General features: G+C 39.3%; 1 protein-coding gene across 4 annotated transcripts in view; it reads left to right on the top strand.

Annotated features, from left to right (window-relative positions):
• Window positions 1-4,848: 4,848 nt before the first annotated feature.
• LOC118006438 (NAD kinase 2, mitochondrial) overlaps window positions 4,849-26,325 on the top strand; it is a 46,554-nt gene continuing 25,077 nt past the window's right edge. Inside the window, exons 1-4 of one of the 4 annotated variants that reach the window (XM_034999111.1) lie at window positions 4,849-5,450; window positions 18,595-18,683; window positions 19,789-19,877; window positions 20,761-20,842. In XM_034999111.1, coding sequence (XP_034855002.1) covers window positions 5,151-5,450; window positions 18,595-18,683; window positions 19,789-19,877; window positions 20,761-20,842 — 560 coding nt within the window. In that variant the 5' untranslated portion in view covers window positions 4,849-5,150. Of the gene's footprint in view, window positions 5,451-17,492; window positions 17,575-18,594; window positions 18,684-19,788; window positions 19,878-20,760; window positions 20,843-26,325 lie in introns of those variants that run through there. The other 3 variants (XM_034999113.1, XM_034999112.1, XM_034999114.1) reach the window with 3 other exon arrangements.

Genomic DNA, 26,325 nt, shown 5'->3' with positions numbered 1-26,325 from the left:
TTTTTTCTTAAATGCTGTTGTTGTGGTAGACTGTAATAATTTCAACATTTGTGCAACAAAGTTTTGATGCTCCTCTTTTGAGATTTGTCTCAGAGACACCTTATGAGTTACGCAGAAAAATTAGTGCTTCTAGGCATATTTCATTTTTCAATCCAGTTTGATCACCCCATGACTTCAAAATGACTTTTGATCATGATTCCTAAATATTCCCTTGTTAGGGGCATCTTAGTCTTCTCAGGGTGTCATAACAAAATACCACACTGTTATTTTTCACAGTTCTAGAGGCTGAGAAGTTGAAGATCAAAGGGTCAACAAAATAGGCTTATTCTGAGGCCTCTGCTCGTGGTTGTAGGCTGCTGTCATTGCCTCGCGTGCTCGCAGGACCTCTTTGTGGGAGCACGGGCAGAGAGAGAGAGCAAGCTCCCTAGTGTCTTATCCCATAAGGGCGCTAATCCCATTAGACCAGGGCCCTGCCCCCTTAAATTTATCTAACCCTAATTACCCCCCAAAGCCCCATCTCCAAATTCTATCACATTGGAGGTCAGGGCTTCAACATATACATTTGGAGGAGAACATAAACATTCAGTCCATAACTAGGGAATAGGATTTATAATTCCAAAATGATTTCTGAAGATTTTTTGAACAATGACAACATATTTGGAATAATGGGTCTAACTTCACTAAATGTTACTTTGAAGAACAATATTCATTTGGATATATACATATGAATACACATTTTTTAAAGTTACATTATTTTGCTACAGTACCTTTTATAGTAATAAAAGCAATTATTTAGATATAGATAGATATATAGATTCATACATGCATACATACAGTATGTATGTATGGTATAGTATGGTATAGTTAGGCATATGAAAGTTCAATTAATTCTTTTAGACTCTAATTTGGTTAGTATATAAATTATAAATTATATAAATTATTAGTATATAAATTAGTATATAAATTGTTCAGAGTTTTGCTCTTTCCCTATAACTTTTACTAAGTTAGTTACTAAGAGAGGCTTATTCATTCTAGTGACTATAGAAGAAATACAGCATCCTTCTAAAGTAAGCAATGATTCAGGAAATGGAAAAGAAAAATTAATGTGAGAGAGGAATAGAGAAGAGGTAGAGAGAAGGGGGAAAAAAATCAAAGAAGAGCTCTAGCATAAAAGGAAGAATAAAAACAATGAGACAACAAAAGTTTAAAGTTGGTTGGGTTTTTTAACCCCAAAAAATGCCTCTGATACAGAACACAGAGGAAAATTTTCTTTAGAAGCAAAAATAAACAGAAGACATCTGGAGAAGAAATGAAAGAATTGGTTCTCTTTTCCTATAAGATCTTAGTTGATATGGGAACACTGTGATTGCACTAAATTGTTAAAGTAAAGCAGAGAACAGAGATCTTTATCTTCCTGACATGTTCATTCTTGTGCTCACTTTAGGGTGGAGGTAAAGCAATATTTCTCAATGCCTCAAATATTTTAATATCATTTGAATTCATTCTTTCTTTATTTGATTTTCCTTGTACTTCTCTTCATATACAGAGCAAAAAAAATTAGACTACTTCAATTACTTATCTACACATTAATGTCAGTGCAACAGAATAAAAAACAGAATATCAGGAAGGCAGAGAGAAAAAGTGAAAATTTCTGGATTATGACATGGTTACCAATGCAGAAACATGATATCTAGCTTGTGACTTTCAAACCATTTTCTATCCACTCTACTATTCCTTTTTACAATCTTTATGCAAATATTTAGTAATATTTAGGAGGGGATAATAGAAGTAGAAACATCTTATAGTTTCTCTTCGTCCTATATCTTCATCTAACCTTCTTCTTTTTGGCTTTTCTACATATGTTGACCTTTCTGTAAGGTGAAGAGATCATCCTACAATGATAATCATTTTCATAAGTTATTAGGTAGATGATTTCAAAGCATACATCTTAGATTTTGATAGAAGCTGCTTTTTGTCAGGGTGCCTGGGTAGCTCAGTCATTAAGTGTCTGCCTTTGGCTCAGGTCATGATCCCAGGGTCCTGGGATCAAGCTTCGCATCAGGAAGCTTGCTTCACCCTCTCCTACTCCCCCCTGCTTGTGTTCCCTCTCTCACCGTGTCTGTCTCTGTCAAATAAATAAATAAAATCTTTTTTTTTTTTAAAAAAGGAGCTGCTTTTGTCAAAATTTACTGAAATATTTCCCAAATATACTAGATATATATTTAATATATCTAATTATATATCTTATACTCAAGTAACCTTAACATTCTTCTCTTTCAACAAGACTTTAGACTCTACCAAGTTATTCAGCTTAATTATGGACCATCAGAATGTTCTCTTGTAAAATATTATTTTACATCCATTACTGTCAAAGCCAGGAATCCTTAGACCTCAAGGATTAATACCCTATACAAGTCTTGGAATATGTGGATGTCATTTAAAAAAAAAGGGTGTGTGTATCTTTCATAGAGTCAGTATGTACATGAAATGGGTTGGAAGGATACATCTTAACCTTTGTAAATCCTCAAGTTGTGAATATCACAATGATACATAATTTTTCCCATAATATGTTGAGAACAAATAAGCTTCTTGAGATGTAGTTACCAGGTGGTTGGGTAAGCTCACTCACTAAAAAAGTATATCAGCCCTGCCAGAGATGGGGTTTGAGTTTTTGAAACTCAGTAACATTACAGATTATTTTAGTAGTTTGAGGGTTTTGAAATTCATATTAAATCCATGAATGTAAGCACTTCTGTTTGTTTTGCAATGGACAAATCACACCCACAGTACTGCATGATTTTTGACATCAGACTTGGGAGTGGACAAACTGGAATACATGAACACATTTAAAGTTTCTAAGATGATACTTGGAAACTGTGGCATTGGAGAAGCTATTGAAATAACTGGCAAATGTGTACCCTAATAAAGACTTGATGTAATAGTTTTCAAACAATTGGAAGTTTGCCAAAACTTCTTAATTTCTGTGAAGCTAGTGGATATAAAAGACTATTTCAGTGAAATTACCTTAATTTGTATCTTTTTAATTTCTAATAAGGTTGAATATCATTCAGGTATTTATTCTCTGGTTGTTTCTTCTAAGAAATTCCTGTCAAAGCTAAGCATGCCATTTTCCCATTTTAGTGGCTTCTTAGCATATACAGGATAAAATCCAAGCTCCTAAGCACGCCACTTTCCATGTCTTTCCCCTGCCTGCCTCCCTAGCCTCACTTCCCACTGTGGCCTGCCTCCCTCTAAATTCTCTAGCAATTCAGAACTGCTATTTCATTGCTCCATGCTTTTGCTCATGCTGTTTTCTCTGTGGAAATCCTTAGGATAACAAGGTGTTGGAAGAGTGAGAAGAGAAAGGATCTTGAGGATGGTCAAGTTATACACGAGTAACTCACACCCCACAGAAGTTAAGAGAGGTGCTTAAATTTCCATTCCAAGTCACTACTAGCACCTGCTGTGAGGCAAAGTTCCTGACCAGAAGGGATCAGTGACCTACTAAAAGTAGACATCAGCCTTCATTGTGTTATTTCCTATTCTAATATACTCTCTGGCACACAGTAGGGACTCCATAAATATTCAGTGAACCCATGAATGAATGTTGTTGGTGGTGGATAGCTAAAAAAGGAAGAGTCCAGGTTCAGGATCAATTTGGGCTTTGAAAGAACCTTGCTATCACTCTAGTTCAACACCCTCATTTTATAGATGAGGTATCTGAGGCCCAGAAAGATGAAGTGACCTGCCGGAAGTCCACAGGCTAGTTACTGATAATGCTAGGACTATAAAGAAGCAAAGAGGGCACCCAAGCAAGTGGATGTAAGGAGCAGGAAGGACGAACAGTAGGACGTGGATTGCCATTTGATTCTCCCCCGTAAAAGGAGCGCTTTCTTCTACTTCCATTACTACTAAGTCAACCCAGGGCCAAGTGTAACTACTCCAACAGCGCCAGGTCTCCCTCCTCTTGCCTCCCAATCCGCTCAACAGTCCCAAGCCAGATAAACAGTCATCATCGTTTTCAGGACTCACTTCTTTCCAGTTAAGAGCCTTCAAAAGGCTAACTGCTGCCTATAGAATGAACTCCAAATTACTAACATTCTTACCTTTCTCTATTGACCTGTCTACTTTTTGCATCTTATCTCCCCATCTAGAAATGCTCCACTTGGCCAGATTCCTCTACCCGTTATCCTCTAACTTCCTCAAAGCCTACCTGTCTTTCTCTCCCTGGGCTGATAGTTTTTTGGTTGTCCGCAGGGGCTATTACTTGTGCAGTCCCGCAAGGCACCATGTTCAGATGGGCCAGGCACTCGGCTTAGTGCTGTCTGTCTTGCAATTCTTAATACTTCCTGAGCAAGAAGCTCTGAATTTTTATTTTGCACTAGGCCGCGCAAACTGTGCAGATGGTCCTTGGTCAGTCTCCCTGGCCCCCAGCCCAGCGTTGGTCATATCGGCCATCCGACTAGATTTGGCTGAACGAAGGAGTAAAGAAGCTAGACTTGTGCGCAATAATGAAAAGGTCTAGTTTTACACGGGCCGATAAAGTGCAATAATGAAACCCAAGCGAGGAAGTGCCCAGAAGCACCTGCTCTCCCGCCAGGCGCTCAAAACCCCACCCGCAGCCCCCGCGCCGCTTCAGACCGGTTCTAGCTGGATTCCTAAGGCAGCTCAATCGCCAAATAGAATTCCAGCCCTTCCTCCGGCCGCAGCCAATCCCCACAGTTCCTCGGGCTCCGAAACCGCTGCTGGCTCTGATTGGCCCACAGAGTTGGGGGCGGGCGGGCGGGTTTGGTGCCCTCCCAGGGAAGGGGGTGGAGCAGGAGGTGGGCCCCCAGGCGGCGAAGCGGCCACTGCGCAGGCGTGGATGGAAACGGATACACAAACAAACAAAACCCACCACCCTGAGGCCTCTGGCTCTTCCCCGCCCACCTTTCCCGGGCTTCGGCTCTCCCACCTCCCAGTCGCCGGCTTTCCCCGCCCCCGTCAACGTCTGGGCACGTCCCCCTCGCGGCGCGGGCCACGCACGGCGGGGCACTTAACCTCTCCCGGTCCGGCGCGGCGTTAGAGGCCCGGGCGGCGCGGGTGGTGCGCACTGCTGGTGGCGGGGAGCCGAGGCGGGAGCCCGGGCCTGCAGCCCCGCCGGGCGGAGGATGACTTGCTACCGAGGCTTCCTGCTGGGCAGCTGTCGGCGTGTGGCGGGCGGCCGGGCGGCGGTGCTGAGGGGGCCGGGCGCGGGAGGCCCCGCCGCGCGGCCGCGGCTCTGCGGTGACGGCGGCGGCCGGCGGCACCTGGGGCAGGGGCAGCCGCGCGAGCTGGCGGGCTGTGGCAGCCGCCCCGACGGCGGCTTCCGCCCGTCGCGGGTGGTGGTGGTGGCCAAAACCACCCGGTACGAGTTCGAGCAGCAGCGGTACCGTTACGCGGAGCTCTCCGAGGAGGACCTGAAGCAGCTGGTGGGTCCCGGCGGCACCCCCCCCTCCCTGTTGTGTGTGGGCTCGGCCCCCGTTCACACCCAGGCTCGGCCGCGGCTTTGTGGTGTGGCGAGAGCTCTCGGGACCACCTTTTCCCCCCCGACGCCCTAGATGCCCTGCCTTCCCGGCTCGATGCCCTCCACTCCCTCTGGCTTCGCGCGTAGACCCCCCCGCCCTCTGTGTGTGTCGAGAGAGAGTGAGGTAGAGGGTCACTGCTACTGCAGAGACCCCCCCCCCCCAAGACGGGGGAGGAAGACTTGGATGGGGGTACAGGAGCTCCCAGTGGGAAGGGTTTGGGGATTCATTTGTGCCCTCGCCAGCACCACCCCCTATTCTCCCTTTTGGGAATAGCAACAACAGCCCCGAGAAAGGTGGGCGGGTGGCTGAGGTCTGGACGCTCTGGAAACAGCTCCCCAAGCCCTCCCCAAGAAGGGGCGCCGGGGCGTCGCTGCGGGGAGGAGGAAGAGAGGGCTAAGTTACGGCGGACACACCCCCTTTTACTCTGCAGGACTGTCAGGCCTGGGATACTCCGGAAAGCCGGTCTGGGTGAGCCTTTTCCGTGATGGAACGTGGTCGTCAGACAAGGTTCTAGCAGTTTGTTTTGCTAGAACAAAAAGCACACGTGTTTCGAGTTCAGGGGATAGCGAGGGAGAAAATTTGACTTTGAGTATATGCTATTAAGTAGAAAGGGCAAGTTAGAGGGCAGGTAAACTTGATAATTATGAAATAAAAAGCCTACGTCCATAACATAGCAGTATTTCCACAATAGACTCTGTTTAGTACAGATATTAATATCTTTGCAAAAGTATATAAATCCATCTGAGAGAAAAACCGAGTATCTCTCTTCTCTCTCCTTTTGAGACTTCCCTCTCCTTTTGAGACTTCTGATCCCATGCTCCCTGCCCACCAACTTTAGGAAAAGGAGAGTGAAGATACTACCATGAACAATGTGCACCAAAGCTTTGGAATTACATGCCTATAACCAAATCTTGTAGGATTCTGTACAGAAGTAGACAGCCTGTTTTAAACTTCTGGTATGGTTTGTATTCTTCAGATTTGTTTGTAATGTTTTGTACAGGTATCAAAATCACGTTGTAAATCATGTCTGCATAAGTACTGAATCTATTATTAGCATTAAACTTTTTTTTTTAAGTTTTTTTTTTAAATTTATTTGACAGAGAGGTAGAGCCAGAGAGCACAAGCAGAGGGAATGGCAGAGGGAGAGGGAGAAGCAGACTCTGCACTGAGCAGGGAGCCTGATGCGGGGCTCCATTCCAGGCCCCTGGGATCATGACCTGAGCCGAAGGCAGATGAGCCTTTAACCATCTGAGCCACCCCATCTCCCCAGCATTAAACTTCTTGATTCTTTAACGAGTTAATTGAGGAGAGCCCCTGCTTTCGTTAGATGGAAGTGCTTGCTAGGTACAGATTTTTCTCTCCTTTCCTTTAGTGTTTGAAGATGTAGCAATTTATAGAAAACAGTTGTGTCATTTAATAAGAGTAAATCAATCAGTTTGTCAGTGTCTGAATTTGGGGGTGAGGCAGGGAATAATAATGTCAGAAGCAAGCACATTGTTTCTGTGTTGGGAAAGAGGTGTGTTCCTTGGATTGTACTCTCAATTTTGCAAGATCTTTTTAGAAATTGTCAAATATATGTATAAATATGTTCTTTATACAATTTTATGAAAACCTCTCAACAGTTTAAAATAGTACACTCTGTTGGCCTGTTTGGAGTGTGGGATTGGGTGTTAGGATCTTGGGGTCCTAGGCCCAATTCTGTGTGGTTAACTTCCTAGGGGTCTTTTTAACTCCTGTGGGCCTCATGTGTGACACTGATACCTTTTCGTTGTACCATCAGGTTTTCAAACTTCTGCCTAGTTCAGTATGTGAAGTAGTAGGGTTGGACTAGATAGCCTCCAAGGCCTTTTTTAGTGCTGGCGTTTTGAAACTCTGGATAACTTTCCAAGGCCTCAAGAAAATAAGTGTGCTCTGAATTAGATTAACTCTGGGACCTCTGAACTAGATTGCCACTAATCAAAATTTTAAAAATGTAGGCAAATCAGTAAGTCTTTACAAATTGAACTACCTAGTGTACCCACTCTGAGTATCTAGAGAGAAATCTCTTAATAGGTAAATATTTGTCTTTGGCTAGGTAATGCTGTTTGGGATAAGAAAACTTTGAGTTAAAACTTCTGTACTATAGAACACATGGTTTTGTAATTGCAAGGCAGTGAAATAGTTGTTGTCGTTTCAATTACATTTTATTGGATTATCTCCTTACTGATTTTTGTTTTACCATTTATATTAAAGCCAGTATTCAGAATGGAATAGCATTAGGTAGAGTCCAAGCCAAAGAATACTGAGCTGTGTAAAGTTGTTCTAAAATGGGATTCTGTGGTAGGACTGATAAGCTGGTTAATATTGTTTGCTATATTGCTGGGGTAAAAGATTCTAAGATACACGAATCATGTGAATTGGGAATAAAAGAAAGTGGCCGTGTGCTTACTTTGTGTCTTTGGCACCGTACCTCTTGTGTCTATAGTGTCATGGTAACCTGAAGTTTTAGATCAGAGGGTTCTTTTTTGTTGTGGAGGTGGTGGTTTTGTTGCAGAATAGATCTCTGTTAGGTTATTTGTTAAAATGCAAAAAGAAGATGAAGGATGGAGTGTCAGTGTAATTTATACCTTCAACCCTCATGGTTTTCTCATTTTGTAGAAGCTTAAACAAATGGAGGAAATACTTCTTAGTTGTTAAAGCATGTACAGAGTAGGTTTCTATCTTTCGAAGTCGGTCAAAGTCTGACTTCCAGTGACTCTTTCATATTGGTTACATTGCTTTATTTTTAAATCTTGCAATGATGTTTCCTGTGAATTTCTAGGAAGGTACCTTCGTAGGTACCTTACCTCTACTGGCTCATTACCTTGCAGGGCTAATTAAACTGTTATTACGATTTACCTACATCTTAAGAGATGCAGCTGTTGGCAGATGTGGGATTTTTATTAATAAGGTCCATGGCGCTCAACAGATCAGATCTTTAGGCGAATCAAAGCTGATTGGAAAGGGTTTTGACATTGTGAACATGCCTTTTTGGCCAAAGAGTAGGTTTTATTTAAAACTATTTTGGTATATACCAAACAAGACATGAACTGTTTCCATTCTTCTCTCCCTCCACCCCAACCCCAGAAGCAACCTTCTTTAATGGTTGCCATTTTTAGTTTTTTTTTTTAATTATCTTTATAATGGGATAGAATAATTTCATTTAGCAGTCTCTCTATTACTGGATTAAATTATTCCTAGTTATTGCCTTCTTAGCATATTTAAGAGATGTAGCACCTTGAATTTTATTTCCCTTACCTTGTATCCTGAAAATGATGGTGTAGCTTAGGTTATAGTTCTTGGGCAGATACTTTTGCCACTGGTGTGCAATGAGTGTAGTGTTCATGAGTATTTATCAAATTAATATCTGGAGTACTTCCAGGGCCTTCTAACAGTCTCACTCCTTTCACATCTTTCAGATACAGGCACCAGAGTGGTCTATCTAAAGTGAACATCTGGCCATTTTATTCCTCTGCTTAGAACTTCTCAAAAGCTCCCTCCCCATAACCTGTAGAATCACCTAGAAAATTTGTTAAAATGAGGATGCCTAAACTTTAGCACCCCAAGATTCTGATTCAGTTTGTGGAGACTCCAGACTCTGCCTTTCTGAACCACACCCTTAAGTTTGCTAGCTCTGTCCAGAGATCTGCATTTTTAACAAGCTCTCCAGGTTTGCAAGTGGTCCCCAGATCACACTTTGAAAAACACTGCTGTATGGGAACCTTTATGATCCTTACTTAGTATGCCAAACAAGGCCCTTCATGAACTGGCTCCTGTCTACCTCTTGAGCTTCATTTCTGATCAGTTTTTGTCTTGAGCTTCGTTTTCCATTAATTCCAAACTGCTTTTTTTTTTTTTTTAAATTTTATTCTTATGTTAATCCCATACATTACATCATTAGTTTTAGATGAAGTGTTCCATGATTCATTGTTTGTGCACAACACCCAGTGCTCCATGCAGAATGTGCCCTCCTCAATACCCACCACCAGGCTAACCCATCCTCCCACCCCCCTCCCCTCTAGAACCCTCAGTTTGTTTTTCAGAGTCTATCGTCTCTCATGGTTCATCTACCCCTCTGATTTCCCCCGCTTCATTCTTCCCCTCCCGCTACCTTCTTCGTCGTCTTCTTTTTTTTTTTTTTTTAACATATATTGCATTATTTGTTTCAGAGGTACAGACTGCTTTTATTTTCATTAGGTGGTGTGCTGATTTAATTTTATTTATTTATGGATCAGTAGTGCATTTTAAATGGTTCAAAATGTAAAAGATACAGAAGGGTGTGCAATGAAAAGTCTTTCTCTTATTCTTGTCACTGGGCACACAGTTTTTGTCCCTGGAAGTAGCGTTAGCAGTTTGTTTTTCCTTACAGAAATAATCTATACATACAAATCAGCCCAGTGAAATATTTTTCTTTGTCCCATCCCTTTTTACTTAGTGATAACATACTATTTAAGCTATTCTGCACCTTGTTCTTTCTTTTTTTTTTTTTTTTAAAGATTTTATTTATTTATTTGAGAGAGAGAATGAGAGACAGAAAGGTCAGAGGGAGGGCGCCTGGGTGGCTCAGATGGTTAAGCGTCTGCCTTCGGCTCAGGTCATGATCTCAGGGTCCTGGGATCGAGTCCCGCATCGGGCTCCCTGCTCCTTGGGAGCCTGTTTCTCCCTCTGCCTTTCTCTCTCGCTCTCTCTCTCATGAATATATAAAAAAAAAAAAAAAAAAAAAAAAGTCAGAGGGAGAAGCAGACTCCCTGCTGAGCAGGGAGCCCGATGCAGGACTCGATCCCGGGACTCCAGGATCATGACCTGAGCTGAAGGCAGTCGCTTAACCAACTGAGCCACCCAGGCGCCCCACCTTGTTCTTTCTTTAAAATAGTATGTATAGTATTCCAGTGTGTGCATGTCTTAATTTATTAGAATACAGTCTATAATGAATGACAGTTGTGTTAATTTATTTGTGTGTGAATCAAGCTTGAAGATAAATACCTAAAGGTAGAATTGCTGAGTCAAAAGGCATGTGCATTTGAATTGCTTCCCTTAGAGGCTGTACCAATGTATATCTTCACCAGCAATGGATGAAAGGTGCTCCCCCCCCATAAGCAATTTATCACATTTTGGGGGTCTAACCAAGCTGGTAGGTGAAAAATGGTATTTCAGGGTGGTTTGATTTGCATCTGCAGCCCCTTTTGCTTTGAAAGTTCCTCCTTCCTCTAGCCAATTCCTAGCCTTCCTTTGAGGTCAAGTTCCAAACATTATTTCCACAGGAAGCCTTCCTGGTAACCTTGCTGTGCCTCTCTCTGGCTACCAGGGTTGTGTTAGGTGTTCTACACTGTATCTTCCTAATACTTACATATTTGAGCTTTCCACCTTGGAGTATAATCTGATTATTTTCTTCTCTAGACTTGAGGGCAAAGACCTCATCTTATTCATCATCCTCTCTACCTTCCCATCCCTGCCAAATTACATGAATTTTGTTTTGAGTAAAGTATTGGTGCACATTAATATCTTCTCAGCTAGTAAAGTGTAAGTTACTTTATTTTTCACTATCAGTAATCTTTGTTAATATGTAACAGAAATGTATATTTCAGAATATCAGCAAGTGTGTGGGTTATTTCTTGCCTTAGCAAAGTTCATTGTATATCATGTGGATTGTGCAGGAAATTCGACCAACCTCTGTAAGACATTTGCATTCAAGGAGAGGTTAGCTGATTGGCTCTCCTTCCTAACTGAAAGTTGGTAGAATTAGGGCATAGGAACAGAATAGTTCTTGGCCTCTGTAACTTAATCATTAAAATTGAGCCTTAGTGCCCTAATGAGTATTTACAGTTCTCAAGCAGGAGTGAAATATATAGCTAATGTAGGAATGTTAGGAGTCTGTGGTGGGCAAGTCCTGGATTAAGAGCAGGAGATAGGAGTTTTGATCCTGGCACCAGTCTATTAGCTTTATAAACTTAAGCAAGTAACCTAACCTCTATTTATCAGCCTCTGACTTTGAAATAGGTATAATAATGTCTGCTTTTCCTTGCTTACATGATTTTTAGCTTTACGTAATTTTTTAATCTATAATTTACATAATTTAAAGCAGCATAATTCTAATTTTTCAGCCACAATAATGGTCATTATGTAAATGCCACTATTATTTATTAAATTATGTACCTAAAATGGTACTGCTTTGGTTACTTCAAAGTAGGTTCCTTTATAAAATAGACTGCTAAAAGAACTGAAGATTTGTTGAATTTAACTCTTGCTTATATAGTTTTTGTTGTTGTTTTTAAGCCAATCTCTTGGAGGAAGTGACAGTTCTGAATTTTTTTACTTTCTTTTAAGAAGTATTTTTGTAGTGGAGAAAATAATAATAAAAACTATGATCTTTAAAAATACAAGCATACAGTGTCACTGTTGCCAACATTCGTGAACTTTGTTGGTTAACTTAATTTGTTTAAAGTGTCACTTTTGAATATCTATTCGTCAACCCATTCATTGAGCACTTGCTAAGTGAGCATCCTGCTAGGTTCTGGGGAACCACAGGTGAATAAAACGAGTTCCCAAATGTTTGGGGAAAATAAATTGTGTTATAACTGTTTGTAAGTGGTCCATGGGAATACAGAGAAGGGAGAAAATATTTTTGGGGAAGGGCAAGAATGAAAGGGGAAAAGACCTTTGAATTTTTTCAACTTTTAAGTAGACTTTCTAGTGATCTTTTTAAAGTTTAGATTTTCAGTTATGAAATATTTTTACCACATAGAAACCTTTCAGAATAGACACCTATATCTCCAAATACTGGGCCTTAACAGATATTAATATTTTGCCACATTTTCTTGAAATATTTTTAAAGGAATTGTTATAACTAAAGCCCTATCCTTCCACCTTTTCTCCCTCCCTGTGTCCCTAGAGGTAACCACTAGCCTGCAGCTGTTATAGATGTGTGTGTGTGTGTGTGTATTTATATATATATGTATATATGTGTATATATATATAAAATATTTCTCATGCTTATGTTATACATTAATATGACCATGTCCATAAAAAGTATACTATTGTTTTGTGTGTCTTAAAAAAGTTACATCAATTATATATTCATTAGATTGTGCGCTTGTTCTTTAGAAACTTGCTTTCCTTAATATTGGTTTTGAAACTTATTTGGTATGTGTTAATTCACTTTAAGTGCTGTCTAGTATTACATTGTTTGGATAATTAGGTTGTTTCCAGTTTTTTAATTAAGAAAATGCAATTAGAAGTACAAATAATATTTCTGTAAGCATTGAACAGCTCCCTGATTCCCCATGTTCTCATTGGCACTTGGTGTAGACACTTACATTTTTGCCAGTGTGATGAGCGTGAAATGATATCTTTTAAGTTCAGGATATTTTAATATTAAAGAATAAGGAAGAATTTATATGTGAATGGGAGAGAATAGTACTGGCAAGATAGGGGGAAGTTAATCTTTTTGCCAACAAAAAGAACTTAAATGTTTTTGACTGTAATCTACAGAAAAATTTTACATCATGACTAAGTACATATACTCATTTGAAATAAAAGATAACATGAAACAATTGAGCCAGTTAACATGTAGTAGAGTTTCTTTTTTCTTTTTTTTTTAAGATTTTATTTATTTATTAGAGAGAGAGATCACTAAGTAGGCAGGCAGGCAGAGGGAGGGAGAAGCAGGCCCCCTGCTGAACCAGGAGCCTGATGCGGGACTCCATCCCATGACCTGAGCCGAAGGCAGATGCTTAACCGACTGAGCCACCCAAGCGCCCTGAGTTTATTTTTTTCTTAATAATAATGTGGGTCGTGATCAATAAATTGATCAATAAATTGATGTGACAACCATTTTTTATTAATTTTTTTTATTCTTATGTTAATCCCCATACATTACATCATTAGTTTTAGATGTAGTGTTCCATGATTCATTGTTTGTGCATAACACCCAGTGCTCCATGCAGAATGTGCCCTCCTCAATACGCATCACCAGGCTAACCCATCCTCCCATCCCCCTCCCCTCTAGAACCCTCAGTTTGTTTTTCAGAGTCCATCGTCTCTCATGGTTCGTCTACCCCTCCGATTTCCCCCCCTTCATTCTTCCCTTCCTGCTACCTTCTTCTTCTTTTTTTTTTTCTTAACATATATTGCATTATTTGTTTCAGAGGTACAGATCTGAGATTCAACAGTCTTGCACAATTCACAGCGCTTACCAGAGCACACACCCTCCCCAGTGTCTATCACCCAGTCACCCCATCCCTCCCACCCCACCCCCCACTCCAGCAACCCTCAGTTTGTTTCCTGAGCTTAAGAATTCCTCATATCAGTGAGGTCATATGATACATGTCTTTCTCTGTTTGACTTATTTCACTCAACGTAATACCCTCCAGTTCCATCCACGTCATTGCAAATGGCAAGATCTCATTCCTTTTGATGGCTGCATAATATTCCATTGTATATATATACCACATCTTTTTTATCCATTCATCTGATGTGACAACCATCTTAAGGGCAGTTTGGAAATCATTGCTTCAAGAATAAGTAGATAGAAGCTAAATAGGTAGGCTCTACCTTATAAAGATATTAAATGTCATATGCAGAAGTTGGCTTTATGTCCTAGTAATTTTCAGTCTTTTTTAGCAGGAGAATACAACTGTCAGTCCTACTCTCTTTCCCCATAAGAGTGGAGTGGAGGGTCAATTTTTCTGAGACTTTAGCATTCTGGGACTAGTATGAAAGCAGGCTTCTGGTGGTGGTGGTTAGGTTGGCAAAATGGGAAATAAATACTGAAGGAAGTAGTTAGCAGTCCTGGGAGCAGGCTATTGCATGAGACCAGATAAGAGTTGATGTCCAGAAGTCAAGCGGTGGCAGCATGAATGTGGAGGACAGATTGGAGAAGTTTACAGGTGTATTTATTGTACTTTGCCACTGACTGGCAATGGAGATTGAGTGTGAGGGAAGAATTTAAGGGGACATCTGTGTTTATTCTGTAACTATTTCATAGTTACTGGTGTGTACTTGGGAGATCAAGTCCCTGGAGTGGGGAGGTAACTCAAGGAAAATGAAATGGGAACAGATAATGAAGATGGAACCTTGAGCAACCCCAACATATGAAGGAGTAGGTAAAAAGAATAAAAAGAGGAATGCAAGCAGTAGAAAGAGAATGATGGAGAAAGTAAAGGTAAGCACCTGGGAGAAGGGAGAGTGAAACTGAAATGATCCAGGATAAATGCCAAATATAGCTAAAGAAATACTTAGGCTTCACTGTACCAGGCCTAATCATGCTAGGTGGAATAGTTTACTTTCTAGCTGTTGACGAGGTGTTACTAATCATTTTAAGGCAATTCTGAATTAACACTCATTGTACCATTTAGTTAAGCAGGTATGCTTTTAAGAGTGCTTAAATTATGCCTCGTGAGTCTATGTACCAAATTGTCATTGTCTCAGAAAGTTTGTGCATTTCTTATGTGTTAAATTTAAAAAGACCTATTTCCTTCCATAATTGAGCTTTCATGTGAATTAGTACATAGAGTACAAAGTAGTAATATTGAACTGATTAGTAAAACAAGTCTTAAAAATTTGTATTTCCAATAAACTCAGTTTTGGTCAAGTAAAAATATCTATGATATTTTAATAAAAGTGGTTGGATCATATAGGAAGTAGCCTATCACATCTAACCTTAAGGTAGGCAAATTTTTGTTGGTTCAGAATCCTCCCTTATTCCTTTCATGCTTTGTTGTATCTTAACTTTGGAGCTACCTGGGGAGAAGTGATGTTGGCTTTTGTAAATTTTGTAGGAGAAACTCTTGTTGCTTGAATGAAACTCTTTTGCTCTTTCACTGAAATGTGTCAGACTATAGATCTTTTAGATTCACATTGCTTTTTCCAAGTATTCTGGTGAATAATCTTTTTTCTGTATAATATATACTATATATATATATATATATATATATATATATATAAAATCTTTTTCCAAGTATTCTGGTGAATAATCATTTTTTTAAATGCACATCAACAGTATTTTTTTTGGAAAAAAGCATCTTAAAACTTTGTTGCTAATACCGGTGGTGTAACATTGCAGAATTGAGAATGTGTTTTAAATTTCAGTAGTTTCTCTAACCTCTTCATTGTAAGACGTAACGAATGTGTTTGTGTTTTTGATTAAAGTACGGTTTTAAATCTTTGAGGTCTTGTTATTTTCAGAGGGATAGCTAGAAATTCTTACCGGTCTTTGAATATAAAAGAAAACTTTAAAAACTCTACAAGCCAGTTGAATAGTGATTTAAGACTTTCTAATTGATGCTTTTACTAAGTGATTTTATAAAATGCCTTGTCTTGTATTTGCCTAGTTTAGCCAGTCCATGTTAATGAAGCTTATTAGCCCAGCCATCTAGATCTTTAAAGAAAATAATTAATATAAGAACTTGTATTCTCTAAATAAATGTATTGAACATGAGTTATAAGAGAATTAGTTCACAAGAAGCATTTAAGTGGGAATAGAATTTATGAAATGACATTTCTGTCCCAATATATTAAGTATTCTGATGCTAAATGAATTTTGTATTTAGGTTTGGAAATTTAGGAATTTTAGTGTTGCTAGCAAAACTTATTAAAATCATGGAAAACTTGGAAGTTTTTTGTTAGTGCTCCAAAATTATTTTCTCCACAAATTCAAACCCCCTTCACCATCTCAAAGCACAGTTTCCTAACCCTCAACTGCTGAGTAATCTTAATTTTCTGGAGTTTGCCGAGAGCCAGGAAGTGAGCACAAAAGCTTCTGAACCACCAGACTAGAATTTACAGTTATCTATACATAAAGGTTTATGTCCTGTATTCCTGGATACATGTTCTGTATTGTCCAAACCACAAATTAGAACATAAGATAAAAATCTGGGCAGGAAATTGAGGACCAGCTACCCTTAAGTTTTATTTATAGCAGGTTAGAAGCAGTACATTTGATGAAACTATTCTAATAGACTTCTTATACATTTGAGTTAGTTCTCATTGTCTTTGGCAGTTTTCAGTGCCCCATTATTTGATTGAGCTCAACTAATGTTTAAACTAATATAGTAGTAGGCACTCAAATATTTGAACGAATGAATTTAATTTTTTAGAGCTCAGTTTCTAGCTACATATTCACTCTTGAAATGGGCTCATGAGAGGTAACTACTGTAACAAAATAATACACCACAGTAACTAATCTGTTAGAAAAGTCAGGAGTTTGATACTGAGTATTTTAGTTTGAGATTCCTGTTGATATCCAGAGAAAGATGTCAGATACCTTGGTGGTTACATTTATTTGTATATAAAGAGAGGCTGGGGTTAGCAGTTGGGAGTCCTCTGCATACAGCTCTCGCACGGAAAGCCTTGAAGCTAGAGATCCCCAGGGAGAGAGTAGAGATGAAGAGCATTGTGATCCATATTTACTGAGAGATGGTTAGTACAGTTTTAGTTAATTTGTAATTGGCTAATGGTAGTGTAATCTGAATGTTAATGCTATGTTCATTTATATTCAGAAATTCTAGTCTTAAAATAGTTTTTCAAACCTGTTGTATGTTGACTTTTTTAAATTCAATGAAGGATTATCTAATTATGATCTTGGTCACTGCTTTCCTTTAAAAAATATTTTTGATGTTGGTATGATCTGTCTAAATATGAAGCTTATGTCTAGATGTCAAAGTGTTGTACAGATGATCTGATCTAGTGTATCTTTGTGAGTTAACATCTATGTATTAATTATCAAATAGCCAAATGTGTCTTCACCTCCCCTTGAGGAACAAACATTTCCCTTTATTTTTTATTATTTATTTATTTTTTAAAGATTTTATTTTTATTTATTTGACAGAGAAAGACACAGCGAGAGAGGGAACACAAACGGGGAGTAGGAGAGGGAGAAGCAGACTCCCTGCCGAGCAGGGAGCCCGATGTGGGACTCGATCCCAGGACTCCAGGATCATGACCTGAGCCGAAGGCAGTCGCCCAACCAACTGAGCCACCCAGGCGCCCCAAACATTTCCCTTTAGATTATAGAGTGAGGACAAAACTATTTTAAAACTCTTAACCCTATATTCATAAACAAAAAACTGGAAAGGTAGATATCAAAATATTAACATAAACTGTCCTGGGACAATAAGATTATATGTATTTTAAATTTTCTTTATATATGTATCTTCCATGTCTTGTTACTTTGATAAAATTTTTAATATGTAAAATACATATTAAGGATGCTATCTAAAATTTGGTTTTACTTTATAATTCAGTAATAATCTAAAAAGAATATGTTTAAGATTGTATTTTGGACAGGTACTTGAAAAACTGATATTGTGTCATCAAGAGGGAGGGTATAAGGGAAGTTGGAGAAGGAAAGAAATAACATGCTTTTTAATTCTCACATTCACTCTACTGGACAAATTTCCTAGTTGATTAAACGAATATGCATTGAGGATATGTCTGAACTTCTCTCTTAACATTTTACTTTATGGATTATTTCGAAGACATGTAATTTAAAAGGAGAATTATTAATGGTAAAGTAGTGACATTGTAAAAATGTCCTCCAGTGGACTAGGAAAGATAATTCTTGAAGGATATATGTCTTTATATCTAAAAGTTATCCAATTTCAGGGAGCTAACCCGGCCTTTGTTTGGATTGCATGGGGTAAATTCCAAATAGAGTTCATAAATCTGAACAGAAGAGAGCTGCAAATCCAAGTGGAACAAAGGTCATCTAACTGCTTTCTAAAATACTAGTTTGTCTTTGGTCTTCAAGTAACCACATGCGATGTGTTAAAAATCCATTAAAAAACCCTCAAGTTGAAAAATAAGCAAATTTTGAGATCCTGTTAACTACATGATTCAGGAAACTTAATGCTGTATTTGGTATTGAAACCAAATTATGATTTTCTGAAATCAATCTTTCTAGTTCAGTTTAAACTTGTAGTCATAAAAATGTGCCTTAACCCATTATATTTTTATAGGGTTTTTTTAAAGAGATATGTTATAATGTGTAATATATGTCATGTAATGAGACAGAATTTGTTTTATCTTGATACAGCTTGCATTGAAAGGCTCTAGCTACAGTGGACTACTTGAACGACATCATATTCACACCAAAAATGTAGAGCATATTCTAGATAGTTTACGGTAAGTTAATGGGATTGGATCGTTGATGGGCTTTTGTATTCAGGACTTCCAGTTTTTATTTTTACTAGCAGGTGATCCTGAGATTTTTAGTAAAGATTGCCATTATAAAATCATTTTCAGAAAATTATATCTTGGTTAATGGAGTTGATATTATAGTGTTTCTAAGGAAAGTGTTTTTTTTTTTTTTTTTAAGATTTTATTTATTTATTTGAGAGAGAATGAGAGACAGAGAGCACGAGAGGGAGGAGGGCAGAGGGAGAAGCAGACCCCCTGCTGAGCAGGGAGCCCGATGCGGGACTCGATCCCGGGACTCCAGGATCATGACCTGAGCCGAAGGCAGTCGCTTAACCAACTGAGCCACCCAGGCTCCCTCTAAGGAAATTTTTATTGTACTCTGAAAATTTCACACATTTTCAGTTAATATTTGGTCTGAGAAGTGCCTTTTCTACAGAGATAATTCTGTATACATTAGGCTTCAACTGTATGTGTAATATTTTATTAAATACTGGATTTTATGGGTGTTCATTAAAATATTCTTTGAATGTCTAAAAATTATCATAGGAACTTCTGTTAATTCTATTAATGCAGTCAGTGAATAAGTTTATATGTATATAAGAGAATCAGTGTGAGAACATGCAAAGTAGAAAGTATTTTAGTCACTCTTTCAGTGTCTGACACTGAATGAATGAATATTTGTTGGATTTAAAATAATGACTGTTTGCTTTTATAATTAAAAAGTGTCTTGAGATGTTACACTTCTTGACCATTTTTGTATTAGTGAATTTTAGCATCAGAGGAATAGAGAAAATGAAATGAAATTCTAATCTATTGATACTGCTATTTGTCAGGGGCAAAAACAAGATGTTTTTGAAGCATGTAGAGATTTCGGATAGTCATTAACTTTCAGTTTATTCATATGCTTCCTGACCATAGTAAATTGGCTATTGTAATTAAATAAATGAAAATGAAGTTAACCTTGCAAAACTAAACATAAATTTGTTTATAAAACAAGTTTGGTTATTTTACATCATTGGAGTAACCTGCCTCAAAACATCCTTCATGTTACTAGTGGACATTTTATATAACTTTTACTTTTTTATCTTAGGAATGAGGGAATTGAGGTTCGTCTAGTAAAGAGGAGAGAATATGATGAAGAGATTGTTCGATGGGCAGACGCTGTCATAGCTGCAGGAGGTAATAGTTTTACAGAGGTAAAGATGTTGGAATACGGAAATGCTCTTTACTATCATTTCCAGATACCTGTGGTCTAGCTGTAATGAAGCCTTCAGAATCCTACCACAAGATGCATTTTGGGATTTTTAGGATAAGATTTAAAATATCTGCTATATATAACATTTCACTTTTTTAGTGAATGATGTTATTTGTGAGGTTCTATGTCTATTTCTGTTTGTATATTTAAGGTGTGCATTTGACTTCAAATATTCAAAAGATGAGTTGTAACTGTATTTTGATTTAGTTATGCCAGTCTTAAAAAAAAAAGCTGAAATTGTTTAAGAGTTCAGTGAGATTAGCTAAGTTCCATCCCACTCTGGCTCCAATATACTTACAGCTATCTTTCCTGAGCTTTATTATTAAGTAAGTGGACATTGTTGTCAAAGCTTTAAATTGATAGCATTTGTTAGAAAAATCTGCACTGGACACTTTTTTGGATGTATTCTCATTAAAATAATGTATGAATTTGGACTGATGTTATGACAGAAGGAAAGAGATTTGGTTAGTAGAATGATAGGATTAGAACAGTGGTTCCCAGCTGGGGGGCTACTACGGGCATCTAACAGGTAGAGGTCATGGATACTGCTGAATATCCTGTAATGCACGGGACAGCCCCCCCCCCCCCCCCCCGCCCCCCCCAACAAAGAATTACCCGGCCTAAAATGTCGGTCTTGCCACTGTTGAGAAATCCCGGATTAGGGATAGTGGGTAGAAAGGAAGTGGAATAGACTGGTGGTCAGCAGGATGGAGTAGGAGTGTGATTGTTAAAACAAAAGGACTTGTGTTCAAAATGATGTTAAAAACTAGTTTTGTAACAAATCTGGTTATGTCTTATGTCCTTTAGGTGATGGCACGATGCTCCTGGCAGCAAGTAAGGTCTTAGATAGACTTAAACCAGTTATTGGAGTAAACACTGATCCAGAACGGTAAGGAAAAACATGTTCTTTTTGTTTGGTATGTGTGTGCTATACATACAGTTATTCTTTGCTTTGCATAATATCTATTTCTGATAAGTCTCAAATTTGGGGAGCTCCATATTTTCTCCACCGTAGTCACACTGCTGTGCTCTGTTGCTGCAGGGCATTTACTGTGGTGCATGATGTTTAAGTGGAAGGATCATTGCTCCTGGTTATCATGAATGTTAGAACTGTGTTCCAGAAACATTTTAGAGATCAATTGAGGCATGTACAATTCGTTTCTACTTTCAGTAGAATTTTCTTCTATGTGGTGGTTTTCAAGGACCTAGCTCTCATGTATATATAGCTCAGGCGTGAGAAATAGATACGCGTTTTAGCTACCATTGGTGGTAGAAAATTATGATATGGGATTGACGAGTCTTCACATTGGACTTCCTAGGTAGTCTGGGAGTAGTACCTTTTGGCAGAAGAGACCTGAGCCGTTGACCTACTTGGGTACTGGTGACCTTTTGTATTGCCAAAGAGGCATGAGTTAATGCCCTGTCTTCTGTCCTTCCTTATGTCTCTCATCTACATTCCTGGTTATGCCTCTGCTGATTTTCTGGGTGACTTCATTGACTTAATGAAGAGACCAAACCCTGTCATCACTTCTTTTTTTCTTTCTTCAGCTTCACTGACGTTTAACATCATTTTGTTCCAGCCACCCGTGGCCATGAGCATACCTGGACTTTATGATCATCTAGAATTGCCCCATCTCTCAAATCTTAATTCCACTCTGACCACAGCCTCCTACCTTTAACCGCAGTTTTATTTCCTCAATCCTGCTAAATCTGCCCTTTGGTTTTCAGTGTGTTGAATCCCTCTATTTTCTTAATTTTCCCTCACTTCCTTCACATTCTTGACAAACTTAATTTTCTTTTTTTCTTTCCTTCTTTTTTTCTTCTTCCTTCCTTTCCTTTCCTTTCCTTTCTTTTCCTTTCTTCCTTTCTTTCCTTCCTCCCTCCCCTCCCCTCCCCACCCCTCCCCTCCCCTTCACTCCCCCCTTTAGAGAGGGAGTGCACATGTGAGGAGGAGGAGAGGGAGAGACAGGCTCCATGCCTAGTGCAGAGCCCATGCGGGGCTCCATCTCACAACTGAGCCAAATCAAGAATTGGATGCTTAACCAACTGAGCCACCCAGGCACCCCTCTTGACAAATTTCTTAAACATTTTGTACCACTGTCTTTCTGCTCAATCCTACATCAGTCTGTCATCCTTTTTATTCCTTCATCAGCGCTGCTGAGGCCATCTGGGGGGAAAAAAATAGAAACTTAAGCTTGATGGCTTGTTTGGGCCCAAATTTACTTCCAGTTTGTCATTTCTAGCACTTAGAACTAGATCCTCAGAGTTGTTAAAAAAAAAAAAAAAACTTTCTGTGTGGCTCAGGTCTTCGTTTTTGTTTTTTTTTTTTTAAGATTTTATTTATTTATTTGACAGAGACAGCAAGAGAGGGAACACAAGCAGGGGGAGAGGGAGAAGAAGGCTTCCCATGGGGCTCAAGCCCAGGACCCTGGGATCATGACCTGAGCCGAAGGCAGACACTTAACAACTCAGCCACCCAGGCACCCCAGGCTCAGGTCTTCCTCTCTCTTCTGTATTCTCTGCACTAGCTACTTCAAGGTTATTTTAACTTCTGTATGCTTCTTGCTTTCCTTACCCTTCCTCCTTCAGCATTTGCCTTCTCTTTCCTCATAAAGGAAATGGAAATCATTGGACTTTGCAACTTTTCCCTGGCTTTGAAACAGAATTTTGTTCTGTTATTTGTTCCCTTTCTTCCCCTCTCTCCAACATGCTTCCTTTGAGGCTATAAACTTGTTCAGGACTATCCTCTTTTAAGAAAATTTAATAAATCCTTTACCCTGTGTCTCTCTCTTGGCTGTTACTCTTTTTCTTCATCTCTATCCCCAAGCTTGGGATCTCCACTTCCTTAAGTTACTGTTTTGCCATCTTTGCTGTCTTTTCTGGATTTCCTCCAACTGGTTCATTGACATTCTTTTTGCCTTACCAGTAATGTCCTGGTTACTGAACTTACTGAACATTTCAGTCCTTGTCTTACTTGATTTCTGGGAAATTTTTGCTCCTTGGTTGTATCTGTACTTTGCCATTTATGACATTCCCCCCACCCCTGATCTTCTTCCTATTCTGGTGGCTACTTCTTTGTCTCTTTTGAAGGATGTTATATTAAGTCACTGCTTAAATAATGGTGTTTTCACATATTATCTTCTGGGCCATCTTTCTCTAACTTTTCTCTCTCTTAACTTTTTATACTGTTTCCAGTATTAATTAATTAATATTAATATTAATATCTGTAGTTGAACTTAAATCCTGGTGACTCCAAAATATTTATAGCCAACATTGATCTTGCTTCCACTCTTATCCTTATTTACATTCTCTTCCCACTGCAGCCAGTCATCATTTTATGAAAGTTTGATAACATTATGTGACTTCTCTGCTCAGAATTTTATGGTGGCTCCCCATCTAACCCAGGATAAAATCTAATTCTTTACTCTGACTAGGGGGACCAATGCACCTTGGTTTGCCAGGGACTTTCCTAGTTTTAGCATTGAAAGTTTCATATCCTGGGAAAATTGTCAGTCCCAGCCAAACTGGGACAGTTGGTCACCTTAACAATGACATACATGACACTACATTTTCTGGTCCCTGACTATTCGGTGTCCTTTTCTCCTGTTATTTTTCTCTTCATGCTATTCTAGCCATACTGTCCTAAGTATCCAGTGGCATTAAAAATGTAACCTGTCTGGCTGGCTCAGTCTTAGAGCATGGGACTCTTAATCTCAGGGTCATGAGTTTAATTAAAGTCCTACGTTGGGCATGGAGCCTACTTAAAAAAAAAAAAAAAAAAGACAACATGTCTACAAATGAACCTGTTTCCTTTCCCTTCCTCTACCGTACTTGATGAATGGAATCATAATCTGTGCTGAAGCTGGAACCACTTGCCCCTCACCCCTTTTATCACATCGGTCTATGGCTCTAGCGCTAAGTTCTTGGGATCTTACCTTTGAGTCCATCTCTTGCCATCCTCACTGCTACCAAACATAGGCCTTTATAATTTGTTGTTTAAATTACTGTAATAACTTCCAGTCTTGCTCGTTCCAATCCACCCATTACACTTTATCTTCATGGTCTTTCCGAAGTACAAATCTGATGGTATCTACTTCTAAATTAAAATCTTTTAGGGTTTTTCCATGACCTTCAGAATACATTGCCAATTCCTTAGTATAATAGTATGATCTTTCACCATCTGTTGCCTATTTGCTTTTTAAGTTTCACTGATCCTCATTTACTCGTAGGCACTATACTTTCTTCAGTTAAGAAAAAATTACTGAAGTCCCTCTAGGAACAGCTAGGATTCTTCTTAAGGCTGTTTTTTGGTTTTCTTGGTTTTTTTTTTTGAATTGCATTTTTTGCCCAGTTTTGTTGAGCTATAACTGACATACAGACTGCATAAATTGAAGGTGTACTGCATAATAACTTACACCTGATGTGAAATAACCACAGTAAACTTAGTTAACATTTATCCTCTTATAGAGATATGAAAAAAAAAGTGTTTCTGTTTTTTTTTTGTGATGAGAGCTCTTAGGATCTACTCTTAATAACTCAAATATACAGAAGTATTAATTACAGTCCTTCTGTTGAATTGTTACAACCCAGTGTTGGAAGTTTTTACCTTTGACCACCTTCACTCAATTCCTCCACCACCCACTCTGATGGCTGTCCTTAAGAGCAAATGTCAGGTATGAGCATCTGCTAATACCATGGGTGGAGGCTTTTCCTCTGGTGAGGAGGTTTGTTGATACTTAAAACAGTAGGATGTGAAAGAATAAGGGAAAGAGTTCTCCAGAAGGTGCATATCATTTTCATGCCTTTATACATGCTTTTGCCTACAGTGCCCTTATACCACTTACTCAGTTGTGTAGTTGTGTAAATTGTTCATTGAAGACTGGTGCCTCTCCTGGGCTCTGACTATAATTTTCTATAGAGCATATTTTCTGCTTGGTTGTTGTCTCTTCCATTAGACTATAAATTTCTATGAAGTATAAAATCCTATAAAGTATAGGATTGTATTTTAACTCCTCTGTCACTGTTACAGTATTATACCTAGTCCATAAACAACCTTTGAAATGAGTGATTAAATGATCTTAGGGAGTAGGGCTAGGATCCCAACCTAGATGAGTAAATATTACTTGAGTATAATTGAGATCATTCATTCAATAATTATTTTTTGATTGCCTTCAGTGTTGATGTGTTTATATTTTAGAACTTCTTTTTTTTTTTTTTGACATTTCCTTTCGATTTTTATTTTCATTTCAACAACCTCACTAGGTGACACTCCTCATTTTCTAGAGGAGAACAGAATGACAACCTGCCTTGTCCTTGGTGACACAGGTGACAGAAGAAACAGCAGAAATTCAAGCAAATCCATCTCCCCCTCCCCCCATTGTCGGTGAGGCGCAGCGCTGGCCGCGGGCTGGGCTGGTGCCTCCCACGGGCCTGGTCCTGCATGCGCTGGTGGGCCGGAGGGTTCGCCCCTCACGCCAGCATGGAGTCGCCTTGATGAGGTGGCTGTGAGTGATTTTATGACAACTCCGGTTGGTTTCCAAGTGGCCATGTTATCTCTGGGCTCTACTCCATGGATCTGTGGTTCAATGATACACTTCGAGGTCTCTGGGCACTTTTTCACTCAAGTACAGGCCACAGGGCTGTTGGAATTAATCAGCCAATCTGAGGCCACCGGAGATTGTGGCCCAGTGCAAAGACTGATTTGGGAGAAGGGAGTGAGCCCATTTCACACCTCACTTAAAAATGTCACCTTTCCTACCGAATGCTTGTGGCTGTTAGCGGCTATCTGTTCTATCGACCGCCATAGAAGCAGGTGCTCGAGGCCCCAGAGTTCTGGCCAGTTGTAACCCGAGTTTCCAGACCAGTGCTGTGCCTTCTTACATTTTGTTCGTGTTTGCGAGATTTGTTTTTCTGGGGCCATGAGGCCATTTTAAGTCCCTGAGGTTTAATCCAAGGCAGTGGTAAGTGTGTTTGTTTTATGTTACTGGGAATAATTTTTGGCCATGTCACATTGCTGTTATTTTTGCTTGTTTTTGAGAATTGGGAAGTAGAGGGATATTTGAAGTGAAGGAACAAAAGAATCAGAAGAAAAGACCAGTCTTTTTTCCTCTGTGATTTTCAACCTTTTTACTTTGCTTCAGAGGGTTCCCAGTTCTAGGGGCAAAGCCAGGGAACAAGCATGATGCTGCCCAGCACCCAGGTGCCTGGCTCAGAAACCTCCCTTTGCAGCCTCCGTGCAACGGGTCCTCACCTGTTGCTCCTCCGTGTGCTGAAGGCTTGGCAGTCCCCAGGCGGAGCGTGGCCAGGCCAGACTCTCAGGCTCTTCGGAGTCTTCATTAGATGTCTTTTTTTCTTCCTATGATTTTAGTAAAT

This window comes from Mirounga leonina, unplaced genomic scaffold, assembly GCF_011800145.1.
Source record: "Mirounga leonina isolate KUSES-001 unplaced genomic scaffold, KU_Mleo_1.0 Mir_96, whole genome shotgun sequence".
In the NCBI taxonomy this organism is placed as follows: Eukaryota; Metazoa; Chordata; class Mammalia; order Carnivora; family Phocidae; genus Mirounga; species Mirounga leonina.
This window is presented reverse-complemented; position numbering and strand designations above follow the sequence as displayed.